The sequence below is a fragment of the Lutjanus erythropterus genome, chromosome 13 (genome assembly GCF_056507025.1).
Source record: "Lutjanus erythropterus isolate fLutEry1 chromosome 13, fLutEry1.hap2, whole genome shotgun sequence".
NCBI classification, from domain to species: Eukaryota; Metazoa; Chordata; class Actinopteri; order Lutjaniformes; family Lutjanidae; genus Lutjanus; species Lutjanus erythropterus.
The window spans coordinates 38,128,796-38,156,313 of NC_139329.1; the positions used below are offsets into that span (position 1 = coordinate 38,128,796).

Sequence of the window (27,518 nt, forward strand, 5' to 3'; positions counted from 1 at the left end):
AGATGCAACAGTCCAATCCTCTTGTAGTTTCAGTTGCAAGACGTATGCAAGATTCATTCAAGATTCTTAAAATCTTTGTGCTATCTAGTGAACCAGCTTTGGATTCCACCAGTTTTGACTGGGTCCATTGTAATAAAGGACCATCATCAACACAGGGCATTGCACAATGCACAGCAACCAGCAGAGTGGTTCACAAGGCTTTCCTTGAGAGGCTGTAGAGCCTGGTTCTTTTACACATGGTGTAAACACCAACACTCCCCAAGTGTACCAAGCTGCAGATCTGGCCAGATTCAAGTCAGCTAAGGGCCATTAGCTGTATGACTGAACTGAACTAATGGATGCTCGTAGCTAAAACCAAAAATAGTTACAAAGAGTATAATGAGCAGCAGAGGTTATGTTGCCCTGATTGGAAAAACCTTTGACTTGTAGCCATGTCTTACACATTGCTCTGTTAAGCACTTGTATGTCATTGCTTAGTTACAATGATTGTTATTTATCGCTGCCAACCTTTCTCTCACCAACAGGACAACTATGAACCAAATCCGTCTTTGGAGGAACCAGTCCAAACTGAAGATTATGATCTGGCCTGGATTCCTACAAAAAGGACCACGACTTCTGGATCACCTCTTTTACCTCTACCTGGCATCAGAAGCACAACAACAGAATTTGGTCGGAGGGAAACCACCACTGATCAGGTTCCCTGGATCAGATCCACCCAGTATGGTCAAGTCCTGAGCCATTCTGAAGAGACAGCAGGCCGCAGTACCTCCACACGGCCACCGGAGGTTACCCGGTCACCGGAAACCAGAGGAAGTGCTGATTTCAGTGGCAACGCTCCCTTCTACTCTACAACAGCCAAAACAACAACAACAACAACAACAACATTCATTTCCACTTCCACTACTCCTTCATACTCCAGGTCAAAGACAGATGGTGTCCTTGAAGGCATCAGTCCAAAAGACTCGTTTGAAAAAACAAAAGGTGGTGTTAGTACCACTACTCCCACATCCACCAGTGCAAAGTCAAAAGGTGGCATTAGTACCACTACGCCTACATTAACCAGTGCAAAGGCAAAAGGTGGTAAAAGTATTTTGTCATACAGCTCCACCACAACCACAGTGAGGTCTCGCACCAGTGACAAGAGCAGCACAACAACATCATCGTCCTTCATCCACGCCAAGACAGACCAAGGTCTGGCACGTCCAAGGAACGAAGAAATCACCACTGATGGAGGTGTGTCCGTTGGCCCCGGAGGTCTTCCAAAGAACCAGGCTGAAGGTTCAACTTCCCAACCTTCCTCCTCAACTGAAGCTGTTCCACGTAGGCCCACAAGTCCCAGCATGCCCCATATTTCATCCACCACGACCTCTATCCGGTTGAGTGGCGTTCTCTTGCAGACCACACAGCCGCTGTCCAATGGTGAGCGCCCTTCTGTCCTCCCTTCCTCCTCCTCCTTCTCCTCCTTCGCCTCCTCCCCTCTGTGTGACACCGCGGACCCCGGCGCCGCCCCCTCCACCTGCCTGCATGACCCTCCCTCCTCGTCTTGGCCTGTTTTGTCTGCCTCTGCATCGGACTCCCAGCATGCCGCTACTGCACCGCTGTCTAGCAAAGACCCAGCTTCTCCTTCAACCCACACGCTCTCTGCCTCTACCCTGCCTCACCTTCCTTATCCCTCACACCCCCTGTCTGGTTGGGAGACTAACCCTGTCTCCCCTGGTGTTGGGTTTGATGATAATGATAGCGATGGTGATTTGTTGTCTGGGTCTTCGTCGGCCTCCTCAGGTGACCCCTCAGTATTTAGAGAAACCCCTCCTCTCCAAACGGTGCCAGATCCATCTGGTACAGCCGTCGCCCCTGAGCTGTCCGAATCCTCCTGGGATCCATCACTCTCAACAGTCTCTCTGTCTCTCAGCCCCACTCTCCAGCCTTCAGTACTCCTCTCTAGTGACTTCACCCTTTCTGGCACAACTCCGGGCTTATCCCGGCCTTTCTCAGTCGGGTTTGAGGACTTAAGGTATGCCATGGGCAGCACATTAGAGTCTTTTCTCCCTGAGGTCAGCGGTGATGGGTTTCCGTTAGCTAGTGACGTGGACCCCATGTGCGGCTGTTCTCTGGAGCCGTCAGTGTCCTCATCTTGGTTGCATGCCTCTCCTCATGTACCCCTGCCATCCTCAGCCTGGGACTCTGCTAGCTTAGAGCTTTACTCTAGCGTTGGCTTCCCTTCAGCCTCTGGTGTTGGTATAGACAATCCTCTACACTCTCTGTCTGTGGCGAGTTCCGATGGTCTGTTCTTAGACCAACCTCTGCTGTCCCATAGCGCCATTTCTCCCTCATCATCCTCTTCACACTCCCACCTTCTCCAAGTCACCTATAGTGACCTGCCCATTTCTGTTGCAGCCACAGCGTCTGACGTCAGGGATTCCTGGTTCTTGGCATCAGACGGGAACTCTGCCCTACAAACCTCTGCCCTCCCTTCTTCACCCTCAGCCTCTCCCTTCACCCCGACCCCAGAAGGTCAGATGTTAGATACTAGCAGCAGTGCCTCGGGCTCGGCCCTCTTCCCTGACTCCCAAGAGGGTGTAGATCAGGAGTGGGACAGGGTTCAAACCTCAGCCTCTGGAGAGAGCGTGTTCCCTTATTCAACCAAAGTCACTAGCACTATTCCCCCGTCTACAACCTCTGAATCCGGCCAAACTCCCGATGATTTGGATGAACGCTCCTCAGCGTTCTATTTTGAAAGTGAGAGTGGTAGCGCCATTACCTCAGAGATAGGAGATACAGCAACGCCAACCATTCCTGCGGTAACCTCAGCTTCACCCTGGTCGCTGGGCGGGGAGGAGGAGAGCGGCTCAGGGCAGGGTGAAAGCCTGTACGACAACGAGACGTCCTCTGACTTCAGTATCTCCGAACGCACTGAAAGAGAGTCGGAGGAAGAAGAACCAGTCGCAGGTAAAAAAAAGCCGTCGGTGTGGGCAACAAAACTGCATTACAGCTGCAAAATTCCAAGGGATCAGGAAGAGGTTCTGGACATCAAACAGATGACTAATCCACCATCTATCAACAACAAAACTACATTTCATTTTTTCATTTTTATCTGGGAAAGCAAAAGTGAGGAAATTCATGCATGCAAGGTAGAACTTCACCCATCACAGTCACCAAACAGGATCCAGTAACTTCTGTGAACGTACCATCACTACCTTCATCATCATTGTACCAGTCATCCGTCCATTTTATAAACCACTTGTTCTGTTTAGGGCTGTGAAGGGGTGCAACCTAACCCAGCATGTATCTGGAGTGTTTGGTTGGGCAGTGGCATGCGGTAGTTACAACATGTCCTAATGAATGCTATTATGATGGGCCTTAGTACATGCTAGTTACTAGTTAAGAAGTGGGGACAATGTATTACCTTGCCCCTCAACCTAACCCTACCCATCACAAAATGACTAACCCTAACCCTAGGCTAAACCTACTTCTAACTGGAACCCTAAAACCATGTCTTAACCCTCAAAAAGCCCTTTCAGCATTTTGGTCCCCTCAAAACTGTCCTACTCCACAAGCGTAGGCACCATCAAAGCACCAAGCATATGTGTAAAGCTCTCTGTTGTTTCAAAGTACGGTTCAGCTCAGTGTCACACACAGTAAAATATGACCTGTCGTAGCCACCAGAGGGCAGCAGAGCTTCATGAAGCTTTGACCGCATCAAACCTCATCACCACCTGTACTCTCTGTGACTGCAGGCCACTGTGACCCCTCACAAAACACTGGAAATCCTCAGTAAATGAAGCTTTCAATAATATCTTTATTAAAGTACAGTGTACAGTATTAGAGTGTTAATATGTCTTACTGCTGTTTGCATTTCCAGAGCAAAATTCTGAATATCTGATAAAAGTCCCACTTCCTGAATCAGAAAACACTCTCAACAGTGGCCATAAAATGTTACAAAAAATCAGACTATGAGTGATATATGAACAAACCTGTCAGTAAAAACTTTCAGAATATTTAAAGGTATAAAAGTGTAAAGTTTGAAAAACTCATTATGTGCACTGTAAAATTCTATACAACTTCAGATAAAAAAAACACTATTCAGTACTAGTGAATACAGTAAAATCAAACAAACAAACAAAAACTAAGAGGCATCACAAGTTTTTAAATATACAAATAAGGCAGTATCTAATTAAATAAGAGCTGTTTTTCTTACATTTTCAGAACAGAAATCTGAGATCTGATAAACACCTAAAAGTGAATTGAGGGTCTTTTCTTTCTGAAAAGAAGACGTGTTGCAAAACAGCCAACAGTCCTTAAATTTACCAGCACATGAAAATCTACTTTCAGAGATTCAGCGTCCATACTTATATTTTTTAGAACATGTTTTTACTAATTTATTTTAATCTCTTGATTTTCTAGCGACAGAGCTCATGAAAGCTCTGCATTTTATTTAGTTCTGGTTGTCAAAGCGTCTTCAAAAGCACAATAAGCTGGTTTTTTTTTAATGGTCAACTACATTACAGCATTACAGAGACTGATGACTCACAGGTTGAGAATAAAGCTGGCGAGACATTCATTGTGATAGTGATGATTTATCTGCAGAAAGACTGAAGTCTAAATTCGTATTTGAATCAACAGTGTCAGGATCGAGGTTTCTAATATGTGTTTTTAGATGATAAAACACCGTGAGCATTGAGACAGATCATGTCCTACCAAAAGAACTTTAAAAAGTATTAATAGCAACACTCTAATTCCATTTTGTGAAAATATTATTCTTTAAGAATTTAAATATATTACTTATGTGCAACTTTTGAAATCTTTTAGTTTGCTTTATTTTTTTAAATTTCTAAACTTGCCAAGTTTAGAACTCCCTCGTCTCAGACAAGAATTCACAACTTGAAACAATTAAAAATGTGTTAAAAGCCTCCAAATCTCAAACTAACAATAAAACATAGGTATACAAATGTGTTATTATAATCATCTTCACTTTAAAATTAATTTTTTTAATGAAAATGTTGCACCTTTAAAGTCACGTCCCAGATTTCTGTCAACTCCATCGGATTTGTAAAAAAAAAAAAAACAACTGAAGGACCCCTGTCTCACCTCCTGGTTTAAAAAAGGAGGGACAACTGCTGAAGCACAAGTCAGCTTTCTATTTTTTGAAAAATTCATTAAATAATTTTACTTTCAGATGTGTCTCAACCAAAGCAACTCATCTCTGTAGCTAAAGAAGCCAAATAAGAGCATTAAGAGAACTTTAAGCAACTTTAAAAAGTAAAAACAGCTATTTTCTCTACTAAAACCAGTGGAGAAAATGGTCTAAAAACGTATTATTTGGGGCTAAAACAGAGAAAAACACTCCTGCTGTTCCCAGTGTATTTCCAGAAATGTGCCCCTGACATTGTGACAGCCAGACGTACAATAACAGAACTCCATCTTCATCATTTAGTTCATCGTTTAATGTGAAATCTTTCCAGCATGAACTTTTCAGAGTGATTTTGTGTCCTTAATTCTCATCAGATCTTCTTTGAGTCACTTTTTTCCCCCTTCACTCTCTGCACCAGAGAAACTTTTTCCATCTTCTGTTCGGGGGTCTTTTTTTTCTTTTTCTTTGCCCATTATCATCGCCAGCGTGTCCGGGGTTTTTTGAGAGAGGCAGACAAAGATGTGTCAGATGGATGATTGAATGAATGGGTTTTTCCTCAGAGTAGAAAGCTCTCTGTGTGTGAACTAGTCAACATGGCTGACCCAGCCATTCACAGCTGAACCCAGTCGGTTTGTGCAGAAGAGGTAAGTTCTGTCAAACAGCCTCCCATTCAAGGTTAATCCATACCAGTGTTTTCCTCGCTGGTTATCAGACCATAAAGGGAGGATTCAGCAGCAGCAGCTCAGTGAGGTCAGGTTCAGCCGTCAGGTTTTCTTTTCCCATTATTCAAAGTTACAATTATGCTGCTTGATTGACTCCGGTTTGATGAATGTGTTCTTGTTTGATCTGTGATGGACTTTTGATCACGAGCCTTTGTGTGCGTCTGTGTTTCTTTCAAGTGGTTTGGCAGGTAGTTTGAATGTGATGAGTTTAGTGTTTGTGCCGTAGGTGGGTGAATGTGAATGGTGGTACATGGTGTTTCAGTGCCAGGCAGTTAATCGTTTTTTTATTTTCTTTCTGAAGTTTTTTTTTTTTTTTTTTTTGTATTTAAAGATCTGAGAATGTTGGAGTTTTCAGTTTTTGCAAACAGTTCAACGAGGCCAGGCTGCTCCGGAGGCAGAAATGAGCTTATCGGTTGAATTAAACCTGAGTCATCTGAGGTCGTCCTGTTGTTCTCAGAGCCCACGTTTTGGTTTTCGGCACCGTGTTGTTTGGACAAACGCAAAATTTTATGTCACATGTCAAGAGGGATGAGAGCCACGCTTGCAAACCTTAAGACCTCTGAAATCCTTCTTTCTTCTTAGACTTTGTTTCCCGCGCTCTGGTGACTTTTAAATAATGAAAATAACAAAATAATATTTTTTGTGCAAAGAGATTCCTGCAGATAACTTACAATTGTTAGGACGACGACATTTACTGTTTCTGAGTAGTCTAGCTTAAACTTTGATTACAGTAACACAGAAAATGAATATTTTACAAATGCTTTTCTGAGGGTATATTCATTTTTCTGCTTTTAGAAGAAATGTGCACCTTAACAGAAAAAGGTTACATTAAAAAAAAAAGTGTCCTCCAGGAGGAAACCAGGAGAGAGTGATGAACAATAATAATAATAATAATAATAATAATAATAAGAAGAAGAAGAAGAAGAAGAAGAAGAAGAAAATAATATAAATGTGTTAAAATGCAAGAAAATAGTACATTTATTCATCAGAAACTCTTCTGAGACTAATATTAATCTGTAATGAAAGCAGTAAATGTAATGAATAAATGGTTAAAAGAGCTAAATGTAATGGATGAATGGTTAAAATAGAACACCAAATGTAACCTAATGGATAGACGGTTAAAACAGGCAAAAGTAATGGATACATGGTTGTACATGGTGAGGGCTAAATGGTTGTAATAGTTTGCTAAATGTAGCCTCATGGAGAAATGCATGAAAAGTTTTGCAAAAGTTAATGGTTAAATGTTTCAAATAGTTCTCTAAAGGTTGAAAAAGTTAGTTTAAGGAAATGCACAAATAGTTGAACGGTAAGACTAATGGATAAATGGTTGAAATACTTGGCTGAAATTCTACCAGTCCAAGTAGTGATAGTACGAGGACGAACTCAACAGACGACAGCTGAATTGTATGAAAAAAAAATTATAACATTATTTTTTAATATATATATATACACAATAGTGTTAAATAGCATCCAGTTTAAAATGAACACACTTAGTTCATCTGACATGGCTGTAGAGGTACATCAGAGAAAACGTGTTGGGACCCGCTGGTGGACTGCGTGTGTCTTAATGACTTCTATTTCTATAACCAGAGCAGCTCATCCTCTGAGAAACACAGTAAACCTCCAGCATCCAACAGCTGATGACTCCGACTGGCTTTGATTTCTGTCCTCTTCTGTTCTTTCTCTTCAGAGGCCAGTAACAGCAGCCACGAGTCGAGAGTTGGTTCCATCAGGGACAGAGAGAGGAAAGCTGTGGTTCCTCTGGCCGTCATCTCCACCCTCACCGTCCTCGGCATGATTGTCCTCATCGGTATCCTCATCTACTGGAGGTGAGTGTTGCTGGTGTTAACTTAAGACAATAATATGTTAGGACTGTGTTTCTGTAAGCCTGGTGTGGATTTCTACCCTCTAAAAGAGTAGACTTTGTCGCTTTTTGTACAACATCACCAGATATTTTTCTCTGACATTTGCCGTCTCTGCATAAGTCAGTACAAGTCAGTAAAATGCATTAATGTAAAATTGTTAAAGTAAAAAAAAAAAGGCATTTGGTGCGACCAGGCTGGATGGACAGGTGTGGTATCTTTGTATCTTTGGAGAGCCCAAATTCCAGCTCTATCCTAACTTGCCAAATTTATGTGCAAAAGGACATTTTTGCTTACTTATACTATCTATCTAAATCCCACCACTTTCACCACCACAAGTGTCAAAACTTCCCTGCAGATGCATCTTGAATCCTGAAGAGGTCGCAGCAGAGCACCAGCATCTCAGACCCAAACAAATGCACGTCCCGTTTAGTGAAGAAAGATCTAGACCCAGTGCTGATAAAATATGGAGCGAGATTTTGTTGCTACATTTCCTATTTCTTGCCTATAAGAAAGCGAAAGCTTCTCACCCGGCCGCCGTGTTGGAAACAGATACAGGGAAGAAACAGAGAAGCTCACATCACAAGAGCGTGGCTTCATTCTCTGCTCAGGACGCCCATGAATTCTGTACAACCTTGCAATTTTTTTTTCAATTAATGCAACTTTTTTCACAAATTTGACCAATCATCATCCCGGAGTTCCACCAATCACAGAGGTTCCCTGTGCATGTATGTTCCAATGAACAGATTCAATGTTTTTCTTTTTTTTCCCACATTTTTTGTCACTGTCATTGTCATTTATCAGTGTTCTGTACACTTACATGTTATATATTCTTAATTTTGTGGTGGCTTGAGTTTGAGCTCCCAGGTGCATTTCTTCATTTATAAATAAAGCAGATTTTGTTAGAATTTTTGTAATCTCAAGCCTTTTAGGTAACTCTAAAGACAAAATGCAGTTTTATTCTCACTGGAACAAAATTTTGCGACTTTTGCAATTTTTACGTGCTTCTGCAACTTCTTTGCAAAAAAAAGCACCTAACAAATCACATGAAATCAGGCATTTTAGGCCTCAACAATCCCTAAAACAGCCTGCGAAATCCCAGAGGGACTGAAAAAATATGTCCAGTATTTATCAAAACACACACACACACACACACACACACACACACACACACAGCCCCTCCACATTCCTGTCCTTCAACACCATCATACAGTATCTCAAATAATATGGGGAGGGGCAGTGAAGTGGAGGTTTGAGCCTGAAGACTCTGAATCTGAACACGAGCTCAATCCTGTGTGTGTGTGTGTGTGTGTGTGTGTGTGTGTGTGTGTGTGTGTGTGTGTGTGTGTGTGTGTGTGTGTGTGTGTGTGTGTGTGTGTGTGTTTGCTCACCAGCAGCCCCTCCACAAACAATAAACACCTCCTGTGTTGTGCTGTTGATGCGGCAGCCGGCGGGCTGAATGCAGCCTTTCAGCTGCTCGCTTTTGACAGCAGTGGTTTTGATTCCTCTTAGTTGACCTTGAGAGATGCTTTATTGAGACGTAAGACACATTGGATTTGGAGCAAATGTGACCTCTGTGAGACGTCTCCTGACGAAATGAATCTCCCAGAGCTGGTCAGGATTGTAGTAACAGCAGGTTTATTCTACATCTGCATTTATGACAGAGGATGACAGAGTGGAGAAGGACGGTCGTCTCTTATGGACAAACAGTGCATCATAACATTCTGTTTACATTTTAGAAAATCTATTCTTTTTTTATACTTTTTTAAAGAAACATAGAAATACGACAAAACATAGTTGCACACAGTTAATTCACAAATGAATGCTTCAGAAACTCTATATTCGTAGCTCCAAATGGGAACGAAGAGCAGATCAGGAGGAGAATATTTCGAGTTAGTGGCTGCTAACGTCAAATGGCGCTAAACAGCAGCAGAGTAGAAAATGTCATCTCTTGCCGATCAACAGCACAAGTTGCGTCTGGAAAGATGATATCACATTACTGTTAGCTAGCTATGCTGGGCACAAAGACTTTTTGACATTAGTCCAGTGCTGAAGGAGACCAGCTGAAAAGGACTGCAGTATAATTCTTAGCGGCAGTTTCGAACCAACCACTAAAAGTGCTTGTTTTTGCCGCCGACAGGCTCAGATTTTTAATGAAATCATCTGACAACATTATGGAATAGATACCACAAAGGTGACCGTTGTTTTAAAGAATAAGATCTGTCCTCCTCAATTTCAGAAATTGTTACTTGGACACAAAAACACGGAAAAACAGGGTTCAGGTTGAAAACTACCAGATACCTTTAATGAAAATGTTGAATTTAATCCACAACAAATACTACCCAACCAAGAAAGGCCAGCTGAACATTAATAATTATTAAACAATAATTTGTCCATGGACAATCAGTGGAAAATCCTCCATTGCTTTGAGAATTACCCATAATGCTTTGCTATTACTACTCAATGCAGGTGCAGGTTTACAACAGCAGGTGGCGCAGTTGTCCCATTTAGCAGGATTTAACCTTTTAAACTATGTAACACAAACAAAAGTTCCTTTCAAAAAAAATATTTTTGGTAGATATTCAGGGCTTAAACCCAGAAGTTTTTATTCTTTTGTACTAAAAACAATAAGAAGAACTCCACTGCCCACTCAGACGGTGAAATAACCAACTTCAGAAATCCAATCAAGGACACGCTGTCAAACGCAGTGTAAACACTTTTAGTCAGATTTTTTTCACAGACTGTATCTGCCGTGCCGGAGACTCAACATATTGTTCTTGTTTTGCGCTCTGCTTGTTGTTGTATCTCTAAGATTGAGCAGTGTTAAGCTGGTAATAATCTGAGGAGCAGGGGGATTAATCCTCAGTGAAGGATGTACCTTGGCTGCAGCGCTGCGAGCGTCTCTCAGCTGAGAGACGTCCAGAGAGGGTCGGGGGATAGAAAAGGACATCCGCCTGATTATGTCGGACAGAAGGAATCGTGTCAGCGTCTTGTAAGGCGAGCGGCGGGAGGCCAAACTGCACTAATCCTGCTGCTGTTGTGTCCCTTTTCACTCCCTCCTGACAACACGGTGCTCATTTGGACACTGCTGCTGTGCATTTGAGGTCAAGCAGTTTGAGGGGATTTTGGTCGACTTTACAAGTTTACAACAAGCTGAGAGATGCACAGCAAAGTAGCATGTAGATAAAGACTTTTTAAAGGATCAGTTCCAACTTTATTAATGTAGCAGCTTTCCTACAGAGGTCCAGGACCAAATACTTTCCACATAAATAAGTAAAAAGACAAATAAAAGACCTAAAACACAAACAAAGCCTTCAGGAATCACAGATGTAGAAGAACAGAGATGTTCATTAGCCTCCATAAAGGTCTTTATTTAAAGGGACAGTTCACCCCAAAATCAAAATGACATATGTTTCCTTTGGCTTGTAGTGATATTTATCCATCTAGATGTTTTTTGGTGTGAGTTGGTTCCTCCCATCACAGTGGAACAGATACATTTGAAAAATTCAAATCTCTCTCTTTTCAAAAATCATGATCGGATTACTCAAAGTAATCCACAGACCTTGATGTGAGCAGCTCTGTGTTTCTTACTATTAGAGGGAAAGTAGTTCTGGTAGATTCTCCTGTAGAAAAAAGTAGCGCCTCCCCACACTCAAGAAAGCTTAGACGGACTGCAGGAAAGCTGCAGGAGCGCAACATCATGAACTGACAATAAGAAGTGATGATGAGTCCTCCACTGTGAGCTGATCGGGTGTTTACATCTGTCAGTTGTCTGTCGATGTGAAGTGAAGCCTGTTATCCTGAAAAAAAAAAGCCCACTGCTCTGAAATACACACTGGAGTTAAGTGACAGTCTGACTCACTTTCTGCCAAACTCCTTTAACATTTTGATCAGTTTAACAGTTATAAACATCTACTCCTTCTACAAGATTATTCATGATTTCTTATGATTCATACACAGACTCTTACTCATTCAGTGAACATTCGGCATTAATTTGAACTCTAATTAATATAAAATGTTCAACCTAAAACAGTTATTCTGGCCCAGAATGAAAATTTCAAAAGGAGAACTCTGCAGCTGTATCGTTGTTATCAGAGGACATTTTATGAGTTATTACAGTAAATATACTACAGATTTCTCTTTTAATTAGATTTTTTCACCTGCAGGCAAACTTCATCAAAAGGATAGTGATGATGAATATGAAAATATGTAAAAGACTGTGTGAGTGTGTTTGTTAATGAGCAGCAGCTGTTTTCCTGTTTTAGGTTGAACTGAGCTTCTTACATCAGTATAATCAGATTAAACAGTTTCAGTCTCAGTAGATAAATAAGTAAAATGCACTAAGTTGGCCAATGAACATCAGCAGAATTACGTCTTTTTGATGGATTTCTCACAACATCAAATACCATCTGTCAGAGGACGTGTAAGCATTAACTGAAGCGCAGTTTGAACAAAGTCAGCAGGCAGCAGCATGTCAGATATTACAGATGTAGAATATAGTCATATTAGTGACATTATCTCATCGTCAAGTTCATGTTTACAGCTAAAATCACTGACCTGTCTGTAGGCAAACTTTATAGTGGAGGAGAGGGAGGAAAAGTTTAACTTAAGTTGTTCAAACTTCACTATACACTGACCAATCCACCCCAAACTTCACGTGTTTGATAAAAGTCCCGCCCTGAACACATCTACAAGCCAATCAGGAGTCATAGTCATCGGCCACCTATTGGCAACAGAAAGTAAACTTTGTGTGACAATCAACATTTTGTCTGTTGAAGCTTTGTTTTTTTATGTGAAGGGAAACAGAAGTTTGCAGCTCTTTGGTGTAACAATTAAAACGAATTGAATTCTTTATAAATTAATATTTTTCAGATGCATGAAGTCTGTGTTGAACAGGCCAAGGTGTCTGAGCATCTTGACAAATAGAAATCCAGCCCTTTACTGGATGAATAAACCCTCGTCAGCCTCGCTGAGAGAATAACAGTTTGTGTTTCCTCCAAAACACGTCTGTAATCTCTCAGCTCAGCCCTTTTACTGTGTGTGTTTTTTTTCTGTGGGTGATAATCCCTGATGCCCGTTTCTGGCTGAGACAACGCAGGTTCATCAGAGGCGATCTCATCCGTTTAAAAACTTGTCAAGGATTAACAGAACATCTTTTTTCCTGTGTTTTTTGGGAAGATTACCGTGTATTCTCTGAAATCTGGGCCAACGCAGAGTCACATGAAAACAAAAGCATCTTCTGCCTTTCAGCCGATTCTGCAGCCTCAGATTCACCGCAGCATTACTACAGATATATAAAACAATACACATTTACATATATATTAAATTTCCACCCCAACAAAACTCTCTTGTTATCAGTATTTGTATTTCCTGTTTAGGATTGTGGCCCATTTTTCTACATAATATATTTTCCTTATTTGAATTAAGTTCATTGTTTTTCCTTCTAAAATATAGATAATGTGTTCATTATTTCATTTAAAATGGTTAAAGATGATTTTAAATGAAAACACTTTATGATATTTACCCGTGTGTCATTTGTGTGTGTGTGTGTGTGTGTGTGTTTGTGTGTGTGTGTGTGTGTGTCTGCAGGGCCTGTTTTCAGACGGCTCACTTCTACATCGATGACAGCTCATCACCCAGAGTCATCCCTGCACCGTCCACAGCTGCATTAACATCTGGTAACACTTCTACTGTTCTACTGTTTTTATCGTCTGGGTTTGATTTTTTTCTGAGATGTTGATCGAGTAAAATACATGGATTTATTGACTAAACACAGCACACAATGTGCCGAATCAGCCAGTGAATCCATGCATTTCCAAAGGTTGCATTTTGCAAGCATCATCTCTGTCTCACTGGATCTGGCCAAAGCTTTTTGTCCACATCACAGGGCCTGTAGTCCAATCAAAACACATGTAAAATGTCACAGGACAGTGTACACAGTGTTGCTTCAAACATGTAAAATACTGACGTAGGGCATATAGTAGACTAAATTTTAGTGTATATTTTCATTTCCAGCAAACGCTCCACAAAAAACTTAATAATACTTTCTCCAGTCATCTTACTATAAATCAAAACCTCAAACAACATCCCCTAAAACCAAGTCCAAAACTCTCAAACAGCCCTTTGAAGAAGTGAACACCAAACAATAAAATATCCTCACTTTCAAAAATGTTCTAGATTTCCTGAAGAGGTCTTAAATTCTCCTGCTTTTGAGGGAGGAAAAAAAATAGTTTGATACAGTCATTTGACAGGCATTTTTCTATATGAATGGTTTTATATGTTCCCGTTGAAAAATAACAAATTACATTTTACCAACTTTGATAATCAGACATTGAAAGTGTCCTGGAGGATGCACGGCTCCAGATGAGGCCATAAAACAGGAATAATAATGAAGAGACATATTGATTACTCCTCATTTTACTCTTATTACTTGTATTATTGATTAATTCACCAGGGTGCACATGTTTTTGCAGGACCACGGGTCAAAATGCTCACAACAGTTTCTTGTTAAACAAAAAAAAAAGTGTGTAAAGGGTAATTCAAAAAGAAATGCACCAAATGGAAAAACCCTTTAGTAATCTGTAGTGCTCAGAGAGTGATTCACATAAAAGCCTCTTTATAAAAGTGTGTTTTCAGATTTTGTCAGCCTAATTTCCTCAGGCAGGTCATTATAAAGTATAGGTGCTCTAATATTGCATTTCTCCTCACTTCACTTAAAAATCCAAACTTTTCAAAAGATGTCATTGCTTGAAAAATATCATTAATTTCTAAAATGTCTTTAGCTTTCTGTTACATGTCCTTGCTTTCATAAAATGTTCTTACTTTCTAAATTGTTCAGGGTTTTCTAAAATATCTTCCTTTTTCAAAGATGTCTTTCTTTGAAAAGCGTCCTCACTTTGGCATTACTTTAAAAAAATATCATCTATGTCTAAAACATCTTTAAAGGAGAAATCTGTAATACATTTAATGCAATACATCATTAAATAACCATGATATGTCATCAGAGATTAAGGAGACATGTTAAGTTGAAATACTCTCTTCTCCTGCAGCTGCAGTGTCCTCCAGGACAGAGTGACTGCTTTACTTACCATTTCACGTTAATCAGACTTCACATTAATGCAGATTTTTTTGCAGAATGATTAAGTGTCTGTTTATTAGTCATAAAGAAATTATTAAGAGTCTTTTAGAAGGAGCAGATGATTATATGTTTATTATTATATGTTAAATTGAGCAAAATGTTAATGGAGTTTGGCAGCAGTGAGATTGGCTCAGACTTCAGAGTGTGTATCTTCAGAGCAGTGGGCTTTTTTTTTTTTTCCAGGATAACAGGTTTAACTTTACACTGACAGAAAATTTACAGTCAGCTGATCAACTCACAGTGGAGGACTCATCATCACCTGTTATTGTCATTTTACCATAGATCATATATTAAACAGGATTTCATCTTATTTAATATATGATCTCTGGCTCCAACTGACTGCTGTACTCATTTTTGCACGTGCAATTGCTACATACTGCTCCTTTAATTTCTGAAAATGCCCATACTCTACATCCTCGTCTTCTAAATATGTCACCACCTTTCAAATTATTCTTGGATTTCTCTTTCTTCCTGTGGTAGTTCAGTGTTGTTTCCTGTTTTTCTTCCAGATGAGCAAACATCTTTTCCAGTGAAGGAGTTTGTCAAACACGTGGCCGAACTTCACGACAACCACGGCTTCCAACGAGAGTTTGAGGTACAGACTCCAGATTGCTTTTCCATTTTTAAAATATGAAACTGACTTAAGTACATAATACTTTTGGAAATATCTAGTATACAAGGTGACTGTGGTGTGTGTGTGTTTTGTAAGGGTTGTGTGTCTGACTGTCATGTTGTTGTCTGCATGTCTGCATACTACTTTAGATTCTCCGGTCATTATTACGTTCGATGCGTTCACAGTCGTGTAACGAAACAATAACCGGTTGAGTGTTGCAGTCCTGGTTCGTCTCTCTGGGAGGAGCCTTCATTCATGTGTGTGAGCAGCATGTCGGCTGTCAGCGGAGCAAACAGTCAACAGGCCTCAGACCTCAAATGCATCATGACATCAGCCTCTCCATGAATCAAAGCTCCGCCCTGTTTTGTTCTGAAAAAGCCACTAAAGGAAATATCAACACAAAGACAACGAAGCTGCAGGGGGACAGAGACATGAGGGGGAACTTAACAAACTTAGCAAAAAAAAAAAAAGAAACTTCGGCACTGATCGATCTGAATCCTGCTTTGCACTGGCCTTCATTAAGAAAGCAGTTTAAAGTAAAGTGTAAACTTAGTTATTGTGGGGATTTCCATCAAAAATAAAGTTAATCCACTAGGTCTTTGCTTCCTTGAAAGGTGGGAGTAGATGAAGACTTTTGCGTTGGATCTTGCAGCTAACAACTGATGAATTTAAGTACCTCCCTCATGACATGACCTTCCACATCTTTGTGTCACACAATCTACAAGTTTTATCAGTTCTATGAGTACGTGCATAGATCTCCAGCTGCATATTATCACAGCCACATTAAAGCACGTGAGTTTTAATATACTAAAACATTTATCACGACAGTAATGGTATAGAAAAAGCCATGCTGGTGATGGTAACAGTATACCACCCAGCCCTACTATCCTCCGGTGAGATTTACAGAAGAAAGCCAGAAAATCTTGTCCTGGTTGAGTCTCTAAAACTAATATCTAAAAGTTAAATGTAGTAGAATTATATGTCCCTGAAATGAGTGGAAGAAAAGTAGAAGTAGATGAGTTTTGTGGCAAGACACCAGAATTATACTAATAAACAGAGGTGGTGTATTAACCCCTAAAACTCCCAGAATGCAGACACTTTTTTAGATGAATTTAAACTGTGAATTAACTAAACCTCGTTTCTCTTTGGGTTGATCCTCCCTTTGTGTTTGCAGTAGCATGAGCCGTATTGTGAGATGAATTAGTGTGGACTTGTTTTCTGTGTTGTCTTGTAATTTGTATTTTTGCACCTCTTTGGTTGACTGTGTTGTCACGGAAACGTCCTTGCTGCCTGCTGCTTCCTCACCCTCGTCATTAGATACTGAAGGAGAGTTACGAGGTAAGATGGACGCTGCTGTAGCTGTGTTTTTGTCCTGTCCTGTAATGAAAACTGTTTCTTTTTTTTTCTTCATGTGGAACTGTGGATGTTACAAAGCATGTTTGCTGTTTGACAGCAGCAGAAGAAGTTATGGATGTTTTCTAAGATTATGGATCCTGGACCCCAAAATAGTTCCTGTTCTTTACAAACAAAGTTGAACACCATACACACAAGTCAAAGAAGTTTTTTTCCTTCATAACTTTGGTTCTTTTCTAAGCACTGGGGGAAAGTTTAGAAATATCACACCTTTAAATTCACAGTATAAAAATAGTTACTCACTGTTTTGAAAACACTAACTCATTGTTTTGAAATACTGAGTCATTATTTTGGATTTTATATCAGTGTTGCTGCCATATTGAACAGGATTAAAATGACCAGTGAAAACCTTCAGTTTTTCTGGGTAGAAAAACATTAGAACTTCAATGTTAACATTTATCAACAACAAATGAATTGCAATTAGAAATATGCACGCAGATAATTACATTGGAAAAAGTACTTTTGAAGAGTTTATTTTCTGCCACAGATAAATATACTGAAGCAATTAATTTTTTTTCTTGTACAGCACATTTCAATTTTATTCAGTTCATTTCAACTTTTACTGTCTTTAGCTTCTTTTTTGAAAAACGTTTAATTCACTGCAAAAGATTAAGGCATGTAAGGCTTCACAAAAAGTATGGGGTACTGGTACTGAAACTTTGGTTTCATATTAAACAGGAAATAATATTTTCTGAGTAATATTTGATCTTGTGTGGAAAGTGAAAACTGAATCTACTTATTAACCAATAAACCAGCCGGCAAATAAATGTAGTGAAGCAAAAGCACGTCTCCAGAAACTGAACTGTACTCAAGTGTGTAGTGAAAACATGTTTACCCGTGTGTCACGTGTGTGTGTGTGTGTGTGTGTGTGTGTGTGTGTGTGTGTGTGTGTGTGTGTGTGTGTGTGTGCAGGAGGTTCAGGCGTGCACGGTGGACATGGGGATGACGACCGACAGCTCCAACCATCCTGACAACAAGACTAAGAACAGATACAGTAACATCCTGGCCTGTGAGTACAGACATGTTCTCACAGAACGTCTCATAACAGCCGTGGTTTTTGTAACTTAACAAAGAAAACATATTTTTATCTCATAAGCACAAATATGCTGCCACATGTTTTCAGTTATGATCAGGTTAATTTTGACTAAATTTGAGTTTGAATAACTGAATAACTAAATTTGAATTTCTCTGTTTTGCTGAGACGGCACATCTGATGAAAACAGTTGAGGACGGCTGAGTTTTTTTATCTGTGAATTTGACAGAACTTCTGCAGAATGACAGGAGGCCAGTTAATAAACAAAGACTAATAATAATAGTTATTTATCAGGTAAATGAATAGAGGGCACATAACTCATCGTCTTTAAAATCTTTATTTTTTAATTTACTGACTCATTAACTAAATAAACTTGATGCAAGAATTGACAGAAAAATCTGATATTTTACTCCATTTTGTTGTAAAGACTTTGTTAACATGTGGAAGAGTTTCTAAAACATTAAACAGCTGGAAATCACTGACATGTTGGAATAATTCATAAACATGAACACAAACAGCTGAAAAAAGATTTTACAAGGATTTCAACAATCGCTGAAGAACTCTTTCTTCTTAAAAAAAAAGTAGAACCCCCTGTGAGAGCTTCTACAGAGAACCCTTTAATGTTGCAATATTTCCACCTAGAACCTTTCCAAATTCTATGGATGCTAACAAGAATCCACATCGGGGGTTCTACTGAGAACATTTTTATATTCCAAAGGTTTTGTCTAGAACACATGCAGTGGGTTCCACACATAACTTTTATATATTCCAAGGGTTTTATTTAGAAAACACTCAGGGAGTTCTACTGAGAACCTTTTTATATTTCATGGGTTTTATCCAGAATCTAACCAGGGATTTTCAACAATCCTTGAGGAACTCTTTCTTCTAAAAAAAAAAGGTTATTTGCATGAAAATTGTTCTTAACGAAACCCTTTTGGAACCCTTATTTCTAAGAGTGTAGCCTGTTAAACATGAAGAGCTCCATATTTCAGATATTTATTTGATCGATTAAATTCTTAATAACTGATTAATCGATCATTGATTAATTGTTATCATGCCTGGTAGGAACTGATGAGCTTACAGAGCTGAGAACCACAGAGTCAGACAGAACTGAGAACCAGGCTGACTAATGAAAATAAGAGAAATATAAAATAACCCCCTGACCTGATCTTAAATTCAAAATCAAATAAAGTGTTGTCCACATTGATCTGATCACATGTTGCCGCGTGTTCTGTCCTCAGACGACCACAGCCGAGTGCGTCTCTCGCCGCTGGCTGACAAAGACGGGAAGACGAGGGATTACATCAACGCCAACTACGTGGACGTAAGGAACCTCTTTCAGTCTGTTTTGTTTCTGAGCTCTTTACAAACTGGGGCCTTCGTCTTCACCCCCCACCCTCGTCTCTGCGCATTGAAACAGACAAAACTTTTTTTTTTTTCTCTCTCTGAGCCACTTTACTTTTCTCTCTGTCTTCCTAAATCAAAATCAGTGCCCCTCCCCTCCCCACCGTGTGATTCTAAACCTTTTCATTAGACGTGCTGTTGTTAGCGGAGACCTGTGTGGCTCTCCATTATGCTCATCATTGCACCATTAAAATCTAATTTCCAGTATCTTGTTGTTTTGTGAAAGGCAGAGGTGACACACACACACACACACACACACACACACACACACACACACACACACACACACAAAAAAAAAAAAAAAAAACCCAGCGACTGTCACAACCTCTCTGGAGAGCTGGCGTACAGGTTACAAAGTTGGTGAAAGCATGTCGAGGATCTCTCGAGCTCACACTTTTGTCTGTCTCTCTCAGTCTGAAGGCAACTTCACGCTGTCAGTCATTTGAAGGTTATTAAACTATTAAAGCGAGTGATTGAACGCTGTCCTCTGCTGAGAACATGTGACACTTCCTTTCCCGTGCTAACCTTAAAATTGCCCTGCGGAGTTTTCTTTTAAACAAACAAAAGTTATATTTACATTCTTCTCTCCAAAAACTGAATTGTGTTGAATCCTTGAGCTCCAACAAATTTGTTGAATGCATGTTCCTCCTCATAAAACATTTGCAAAACCAAATTTGTTGTTTATATCCATGTTCATCTGTAAGCAAGTTTCTTCTTCTCTGCCTTTGTCGGCACATTTCTGCATATCCTGATGAGATACAGCCATCTGTATCAGTGGAATAGTGTCACAATCTTTTAGTTAAAAACTTTTATTTGATTTGGAAATTATTTTCAAATGTGAGAGCCTTTACAGCAGAGTCTCCTGGTCTTTTCTGACCTTTGTGATTCGCTCCCAGAATTCACACAATTTAAATTTGAGTGTTTTACAGTTTTAATGAGCATTAAATCAGCTAAATGCCAGAGTCTCCAGACCAACAGGTTCATCCCATCAGAGTTGTGTTTGTGTCAATGTAATGACTGTAAGTCCAGCATTCACTCTGGTTTTAGCTCTGGTTTGGTCTGGTCTGCCTCTTTAGCAACTTGATATGGAGTTTGAAAAACAGACAGGGAGGAATATGTGTAGGTTTCAGGCGATGCAAACTCTCACAAAATTTAGAACATGCATTTGTCCTCACTAATAAAAGCATGAAGGCTCTAAATTTATTTTGACAAACTGCTAGAACGTGACTCATAGACTCACAGAGGGAAATGTTATATTCAGTATTTTTGGAGCTTGAGCCAGATCAGGCTCTGAAAGGGAGGATATCTCAGCCTCAGCTGTTTTACTCCTGATCATTGTTTTATTAGCCTCGCTGGTCCACCATTTTGGTCTGGACAGATAAAGTTCAACAGCTGCTGGATGGGAAGCGTAGCGGGTCACATGTGCACCACTTGCTTGGTCTCTTTCATGCTGTTTGGAATCAAATCCCTCAAAAATTCACTTGAAGGGAAAAAAAAAAAATGATTCCTGCACATGTATTACCTTTGCATTGATTTATTGAAAAAGGGCCAACTTTTGAGAAACTTTTGTGACCTGGTTCACATTTTGGGCTTTATTGAAATGTCTTGAAAACTCCTGAATGGATTGACAAGAAACTACCAAAAAACGCAAAACACTACTTTAATGTCAAGCTGCTGTTAAAGAAATCAGACAACTTTTCGCGTTTTGTGTTCTTCTTGAGATTTAAACAGGTTTTCAGGAGTTTTTCTGTGTTTCTGTGTCTCCTCAGGGTTTCAAGAAGTCGCGGTCGTACATCGCCGCTCAGGGTCCTCTGAGGTCGAGCACCGAGGACTTCTGGAGGATGGTGTGGGAGCAAAACGTCTGCGTCATCGTCATGATCACCAACCTGGTGGAGAAAGGACGAGTGAGTGACCAGATCTCTGTTACAAAGTCCTGAACCTCATCTGGTCTCTACTATACTTTAAGAAGTTTTCAGATTTAATAATAATCTAGTTCTTTGAAAATAAACTTACTAAATCCAAATAAATCAAATATCATGTTTTCATTTTCTTTGATATACAGTACAGAATATATAAATATTGAAATTAACTACTAACTATTTATTTGAATTGTGTCGTCATTCTTGCTCACATGGAATAAAGTCAGAAATCTAAATCTAATTTCCATCATCATTAATAATATTTAATATGTCTCCTCAGAGGAAGTGTGATCAGTACTGGCCGGCGGATGTGCAGGAGGAGTACGGCAGCTACTTGGTGACGTTGAAGAGCAGCAGGGTGCTCGCCTACTACACCCAGAGGATCTTCACCGTCAGGAACACGCACGCCAAAAAGGTCTGACTAACAGCCAATCAGATCACAGAGTGACTGTAGTTGGTAATATTCAAACATCATCTACAGGCTTTACATGCAGATACAGTTTCTCACTCTCACGATGCACCACTGATGCAGAGTAGTATAATATGAAATGATAAAAACTGGAAATTTGAACTTTTCTAATAGTTCCCAAGAGAGAACTCTAGAACCCAGCCAAGGCCAATAGTCCTGTAGTCTTCTATGATATGAAGATCTGCAAGTCCAACCACCATATATGTCTTAATATACAAACAAAAATATGTTTGTGACTAACTGAAGCCTCGTCATCTCCACTATTCACTTAATCCACTTAATTAAAACAGAAAAATCTGAAAGAACATCCTCAATTCTGAACAAAGATTTTCATGCTCACTTAATGCTCTCCATGGGAAGCTGAAACATTTTTTGGATGAGTTCTGACTTGGCAAACATCTAACTCACATGAACGAAACAGTATGTCTGCCCTGAGAATATAGCTGACATGAAACAATAATTACAACTTTTTTAACTGAAAAATACTCTCTCAATGTCCAAGGCAACCGGTTTTGTTTCTTCTTCTTTGAGGCTGGTTTGTGACCTCTACGTCTTCTGCTCTGTTGACCAACCTCTGATAAAACTACACTTTGTGTAGCCTTGTTTATGTTGATGGATACACACCTAATTCATTTTAATTACATATTTTATTTTTCTGCAATATTCCAAAAGTTTGCTTCATATTCGCTTGACAATTAGATGGACACAGCTGCTAGAGTTTTTTTTTTTTTTTAATCTCTTCCTGTTTGGTTTTGTCCATCTGCAGGGCTCTCAGAAGGGGCGGAGCAACGAGCGGACGGTGATGCAGTATCATTACACCCAGTGGCCCGACATGGGCGTTCCAGAGTTCGCTCTGCCGCTGCTCAGCTTCGTCCGCAAGTCGTCCAAAGCCAGGACGGAGGACGTGGGGCCGATGGTGGTGCACTGCAGGTCAGATCTGATAATAGCTTTGTATATTTTTTCATCCTCATAAGAGTTTACCATGGATTCATCTTGTTTTTTTTCTTTTTCTTTCTCGTCACTGAGCAGTGCTGGCGTGGGCCGGACGGGCACCTACATCGTCCTGGACAGCATGCTGAAGCAGATGAGAGAGGAAAACAGCGTCAACATCACAGGATTCCTCAAACACATCCGCACACAGAGGAACTACCTGGTTCAGACAGAGGTCAGAGGTCAACTTCCTGTCTGTCCACACACACACACACACACACACACACACACACACACACACACACACACACACATACATCTACACAACTCTTCAGGCATCAAGTGTTCCTTTTCAACAGGCTGTAAAGTTCAAAACTGGACTACTTATAGATTAACTACACAGTCTTCTTTCTTTCAAACTGACAGCAGTGTTAGTCGGCTGGTTTTGTCCACCACTTTGGTCCAGATTAAAAAATATCTCAACAACTATTTGATGGATTTCCATTAAATTTTGGTCAGACATTTATGGTCCCCAGAGGATGAAGCCCCACAGACTTACTAGCATTGCTACTCTCTGTCTTGTCGTTAGGTTTTTTTCAAGCAGATTCAATGTAATAAGTGCCAAGAAGCTGGGGGACATTACTGATTTTTTTTTGCACTGAGAAAGTCTGTTCAACAGAAGTCCAACATAATTAAATCTCTGTGGTTATAATGTCTAATGAAAATAAGGCCTATGCAGTTTGCATGTTGTAGAGAGACACTTGGCACCTTTGATTTTTCACTGCTGTGAAAAAGCGGAGGAAGTAAAACATGAGCCAACAAAAGGTTATGCTTATTTTTCATTTATTGTCAAAGAGTTTTTATTCTAGTTTATTTTTTCTGAGAAAAGAACTACAGCAAACCAAAATTATTAGATTTCAAGATGGCAGCAGCTCACTATAATTAATGCTGTGAGCAAGATCGGCCTACATGTATTTTTTGTATTTGTAAATATTTTTATTCTGTATTATTTTATCTGAGAATATATAGAACTAAAGATGAAGGAAATTCTTTATATGTTGCCTCAACAAACATAGGCTAACTTTGTTTATATATGTGTGTGTATGTATGTGTGTATATAGGTATACATACATACATATATACATACATACACATTGACACAAACATCTATACATACATACACATATACATATATACATACGTACAAACACACACACATATACATACATACATACATACATGCATAAACATATATGTTTGTATGTCTGTATGTATAAATGTGTGATTTCGGGCTTGACTGTATGCATGTATGTATGTATGATTTCAGGTATGTATGTATTTATGTATGAATGATTTTCGGCTTGACTGTAGGTATGTATGTATGTATGATTTCAGGTATGTATGTATGTATGTATGTATGTATGATTTCGGGCTCAACTGTATGTATGAATATATGTATAAATGATTTTGCACTTGACTGTACGTATGTATGTATGAATGATTTCGGGTATGTATGTATGTATGTATGTATGAATGATTTCGGGCTTGACTGTATGTATGTATGTATGTATGTATGTATGTATGTATGTATGTATGAATGATTACAGGCTAGACTGTATGTATGTATGTATGATTTTGGGCTGGACTGTATGTATATATGTATGTATGTATGATTTCAGGCTTGACCGTACGTATGTATGTATGTATGTATGTATGTATGTATGTATGTATCTATGTATGTATGTATGTATGTATGTATGTATGTATATATGATTTTGGGCTTAACTATATGTATGTATGTATGTATGTATGATTTCGGGCTTGACTGTATGTATATATGTATGTATGTATGATTTCAGGCTTGACCGTATGTATGTATGTATGTATGTATGTATGTATGTATGTATGTACATATGATTTCGGGCTTAACTATATGTATGTATGTATGTATGATTTCAGGCTTGACTGTATGTATGTATGTATGTATGTATGTATGTATGTATGTATGTATGTATGTATAATTGCGGGCTTGACTATATGTATGAATGTATGTATGTATGTATGTATGTATGATTTCAGGCTTTACTGTCTGTATGTATGTATGTATGTATGTATGTATGTATGTATGTATGAATGATTTCGAGCTTGACTATATGCATGTATGAATGTATGTATGTATGTATGTATGTATGTATGATTTCGGGCTTCACTGTATGTATGTTTGTATGTATGTATGTATGTATGATTTCAGGCTTGACTGTAAGTATGTATGTATGTATGTATGTATGTATGTATGTATGTATGTATGTATGATTTCGGGCTTAACTATATGTATGTATGTATGTATGTATGTATGTATGATTTCGGGCTTAACTATATGTATGTATGTATGTATGTATGTATGTATGATTTCAGGTTTGACTGTATGTATGTATTTATGTATGATTTCAGGCTTGACTGTATGTATGTATGTATGATTTCGGGCTAGACTGTATGTATGTATGTATGATTTCAGGCTTGACTGTATGTATGTATGTATGATTAATTTTGGGGTTGACTGTATGTATGTATGTATGCATGTATATATGTATGTATGTATGTATGATTTCAGGCTTGATTGTATGTATGTATGTATGATTTTGGGCTTGACTGTATGTATGTATGTATGTATGTATGATTTCAAGCTTGACTGTATGCATGTATGTGTGTATGTATGAATGTATGATTTCATGCTTGACGTATGTATATATCAATATATGTATATTTCGGGCTTGACTGTATGTATGTATGTATATATGTATGTATGTATGATTTTGGGCATGACTGTATGTATGTATGTATGTATGTATGTATGTATGTATGTATGATTTCAGGCTTGACTGTATGCATCTATGTTTGATTTTGGGCTTGAGTCTATGTATCTTTGTATGTATGAATGATTTTGGGCTTGACTGTATGTATGAATATATTTATAAATGATTTCGGGCTTGACTGTACGTATGTATGTATGTATGTATGTATGTATGTATGTATGTATATATGTATGTATGTATGAATGATTTCGGGCTTGACTCTATGTATGTATGTATGATTTCAGGCTTGACTGTAAGTATGTATGTATGTATGTATGTATGTATGTATGTATGTATGTATGTATGTATGATTTTGGGCTGGACTGTATGTATGTATGTATGATTTTGGGCTGGACTGTATGTATGTTTGTCTGTATGTATGTATGATTTCAGTCTTGACTGTATTTATGTATGTATGTATGTATGTATGAATGGTTTCGGGCTTGACTGTATGTATGTATGTATGTATGTATATATGTATGTATGTATGTTGTATGATTTCAGGCTTAACTATAAGTATGTATGTATGATTTCAGGTTTGACTGTATGTATGTATGTATGCATGTATATATGTATGTATGTATGTATGTATGATTTCAGGCTTGACTGTATGTATGTATGTATGTATGATTTTAGGCTTGACTGTATGTATGTATGTATGTATGTATGTATGTATGTATGATTTTGGGCTTGACTGTACGTATGTATGTATGTATGTATGTATGTATGTATGATTTTGGGCTTGACTGTATGTATGTATGTATGTATGTATGTATGTATGAATGTATGATTTCAAGCTTGACTGTATGCATGTATGTGTGTATGTATGTATGTATGATTTCATGCTTGACTGTATGCATGTATGTATGTATGTATATATGATTTCAGGCTTGACTGTATGTATCTATGTATGATTTTAGGCTTGACTGTCTGTAGCTATGTATGTATGAATGATTTTGGGCTTGACTGTATGTATGAATATATGTATAAATGATTTCGGGCTTGACTGTACGTATGTATATATGAATGATTTCGGGTATGTATGTATGTATGTATGTATGATTTCAGGCTTGACTGTATGTATGTATGTATGATTAATTTTGGAGTTGACTGTATGTATGTATGTATGCATGTATATATGTATGTATGTATGTATGATTTCAGGCTTGACTGTATGTATGTATGTATGTATGTATGTATGTATGATTTCATGCTTGACTCTATGCATGAATGTATTTATATATCAATATATGTATATTTCGGGCTTGACTGTATGTATGTATGTATGTATGTATGTATGTATGTATGATTTCGGGCTTAACTATAAGTATGTATGTATGTATGTATGATTTCAGTCTTGACTGTATTTATGTATGTATGTATGTATGAATGATTTCGGGCTTAACTATAAGTATGTATGTATGATTTCAGGTTTGACTGTATGTATGTATGTATGTATGTATGTATATATGTATGTATGTATATATGTATGTATGATTTCAGGCTTGACTGTATTTATGTATGTATGAATGTATGAATGATTTCGGGCTTGACTGTATGTATGTATATATGATTTCGGGCTAGACTGTATGTATATATGTAAGTATGAATGAATGTATGTATGTATGTATGATTTCAGGCTTGACTGTATGTAGGTATGTATGATTAATTTTAGGCTTTACTGTATGTATGTATGTATGTTTGCATGTATATATGTATGTATGTATGTATGTATGATTTTCGGCTTGTATGTATGTATGTATGTATGTATGATTTTGGGCTTGACTGTATGTATGTATGTATATATGTATGTATGTATGTATGTATGATTTTGGGCTTGACTGTATGTATGTATGTATGATTTCGGGCATGACTGTATGTATGTATGTATGATTTTGGGCTTGACTGTCTGTATCTATGTATGTATGAATGATTTTGGGCTTGACTGTATGTATGAATATATGTATAAATGATTTCGGGCTTGACTGTATGTATGTATGTATGATTTCAGGCTTGACTGTATATATGTATG

At 38.6% G+C, this 27,518-nt stretch overlaps 1 protein-coding gene across 4 annotated transcripts in view; it reads left to right on the plus strand.

Annotated features, from left to right (window-relative positions):
- The window catches only part of ptprz1a (protein tyrosine phosphatase receptor type Z1a), a 120,232-nt gene that overhangs the window by 66,509 nt on the left and 26,205 nt on the right, over positions 1-27,518 (plus strand). Inside the window, exons 12-23 of one of the 4 annotated variants that reach the window (XM_084733587.1) lie at positions 525-1,419; positions 2,398-2,949; positions 7,544-7,682; positions 13,305-13,393; positions 15,363-15,448; positions 16,784-16,804; positions 17,792-17,888; positions 19,154-19,236; positions 21,086-21,220; positions 21,516-21,650; positions 22,471-22,634; positions 22,734-22,869. In XM_084733587.1, coding sequence (XP_084589713.1) covers positions 525-1,419; positions 2,398-2,949; positions 7,544-7,682; positions 13,305-13,393; positions 15,363-15,448; positions 16,784-16,804; positions 17,792-17,888; positions 19,154-19,236; positions 21,086-21,220; positions 21,516-21,650; positions 22,471-22,634; positions 22,734-22,869 — 2,532 coding nt within the window. Of the gene's footprint in view, positions 1-524; positions 2,950-7,543; positions 7,683-13,304; positions 13,394-15,362; positions 15,449-16,783; positions 16,805-17,791; positions 17,889-19,153; positions 19,237-21,085; positions 21,221-21,515; positions 21,651-22,470; positions 22,635-22,733; positions 22,870-27,518 lie in introns of all 4 variants that reach the window. The other 3 variants (XM_084733586.1, XM_084733588.1, XM_084733589.1) reach the window with 3 other exon arrangements.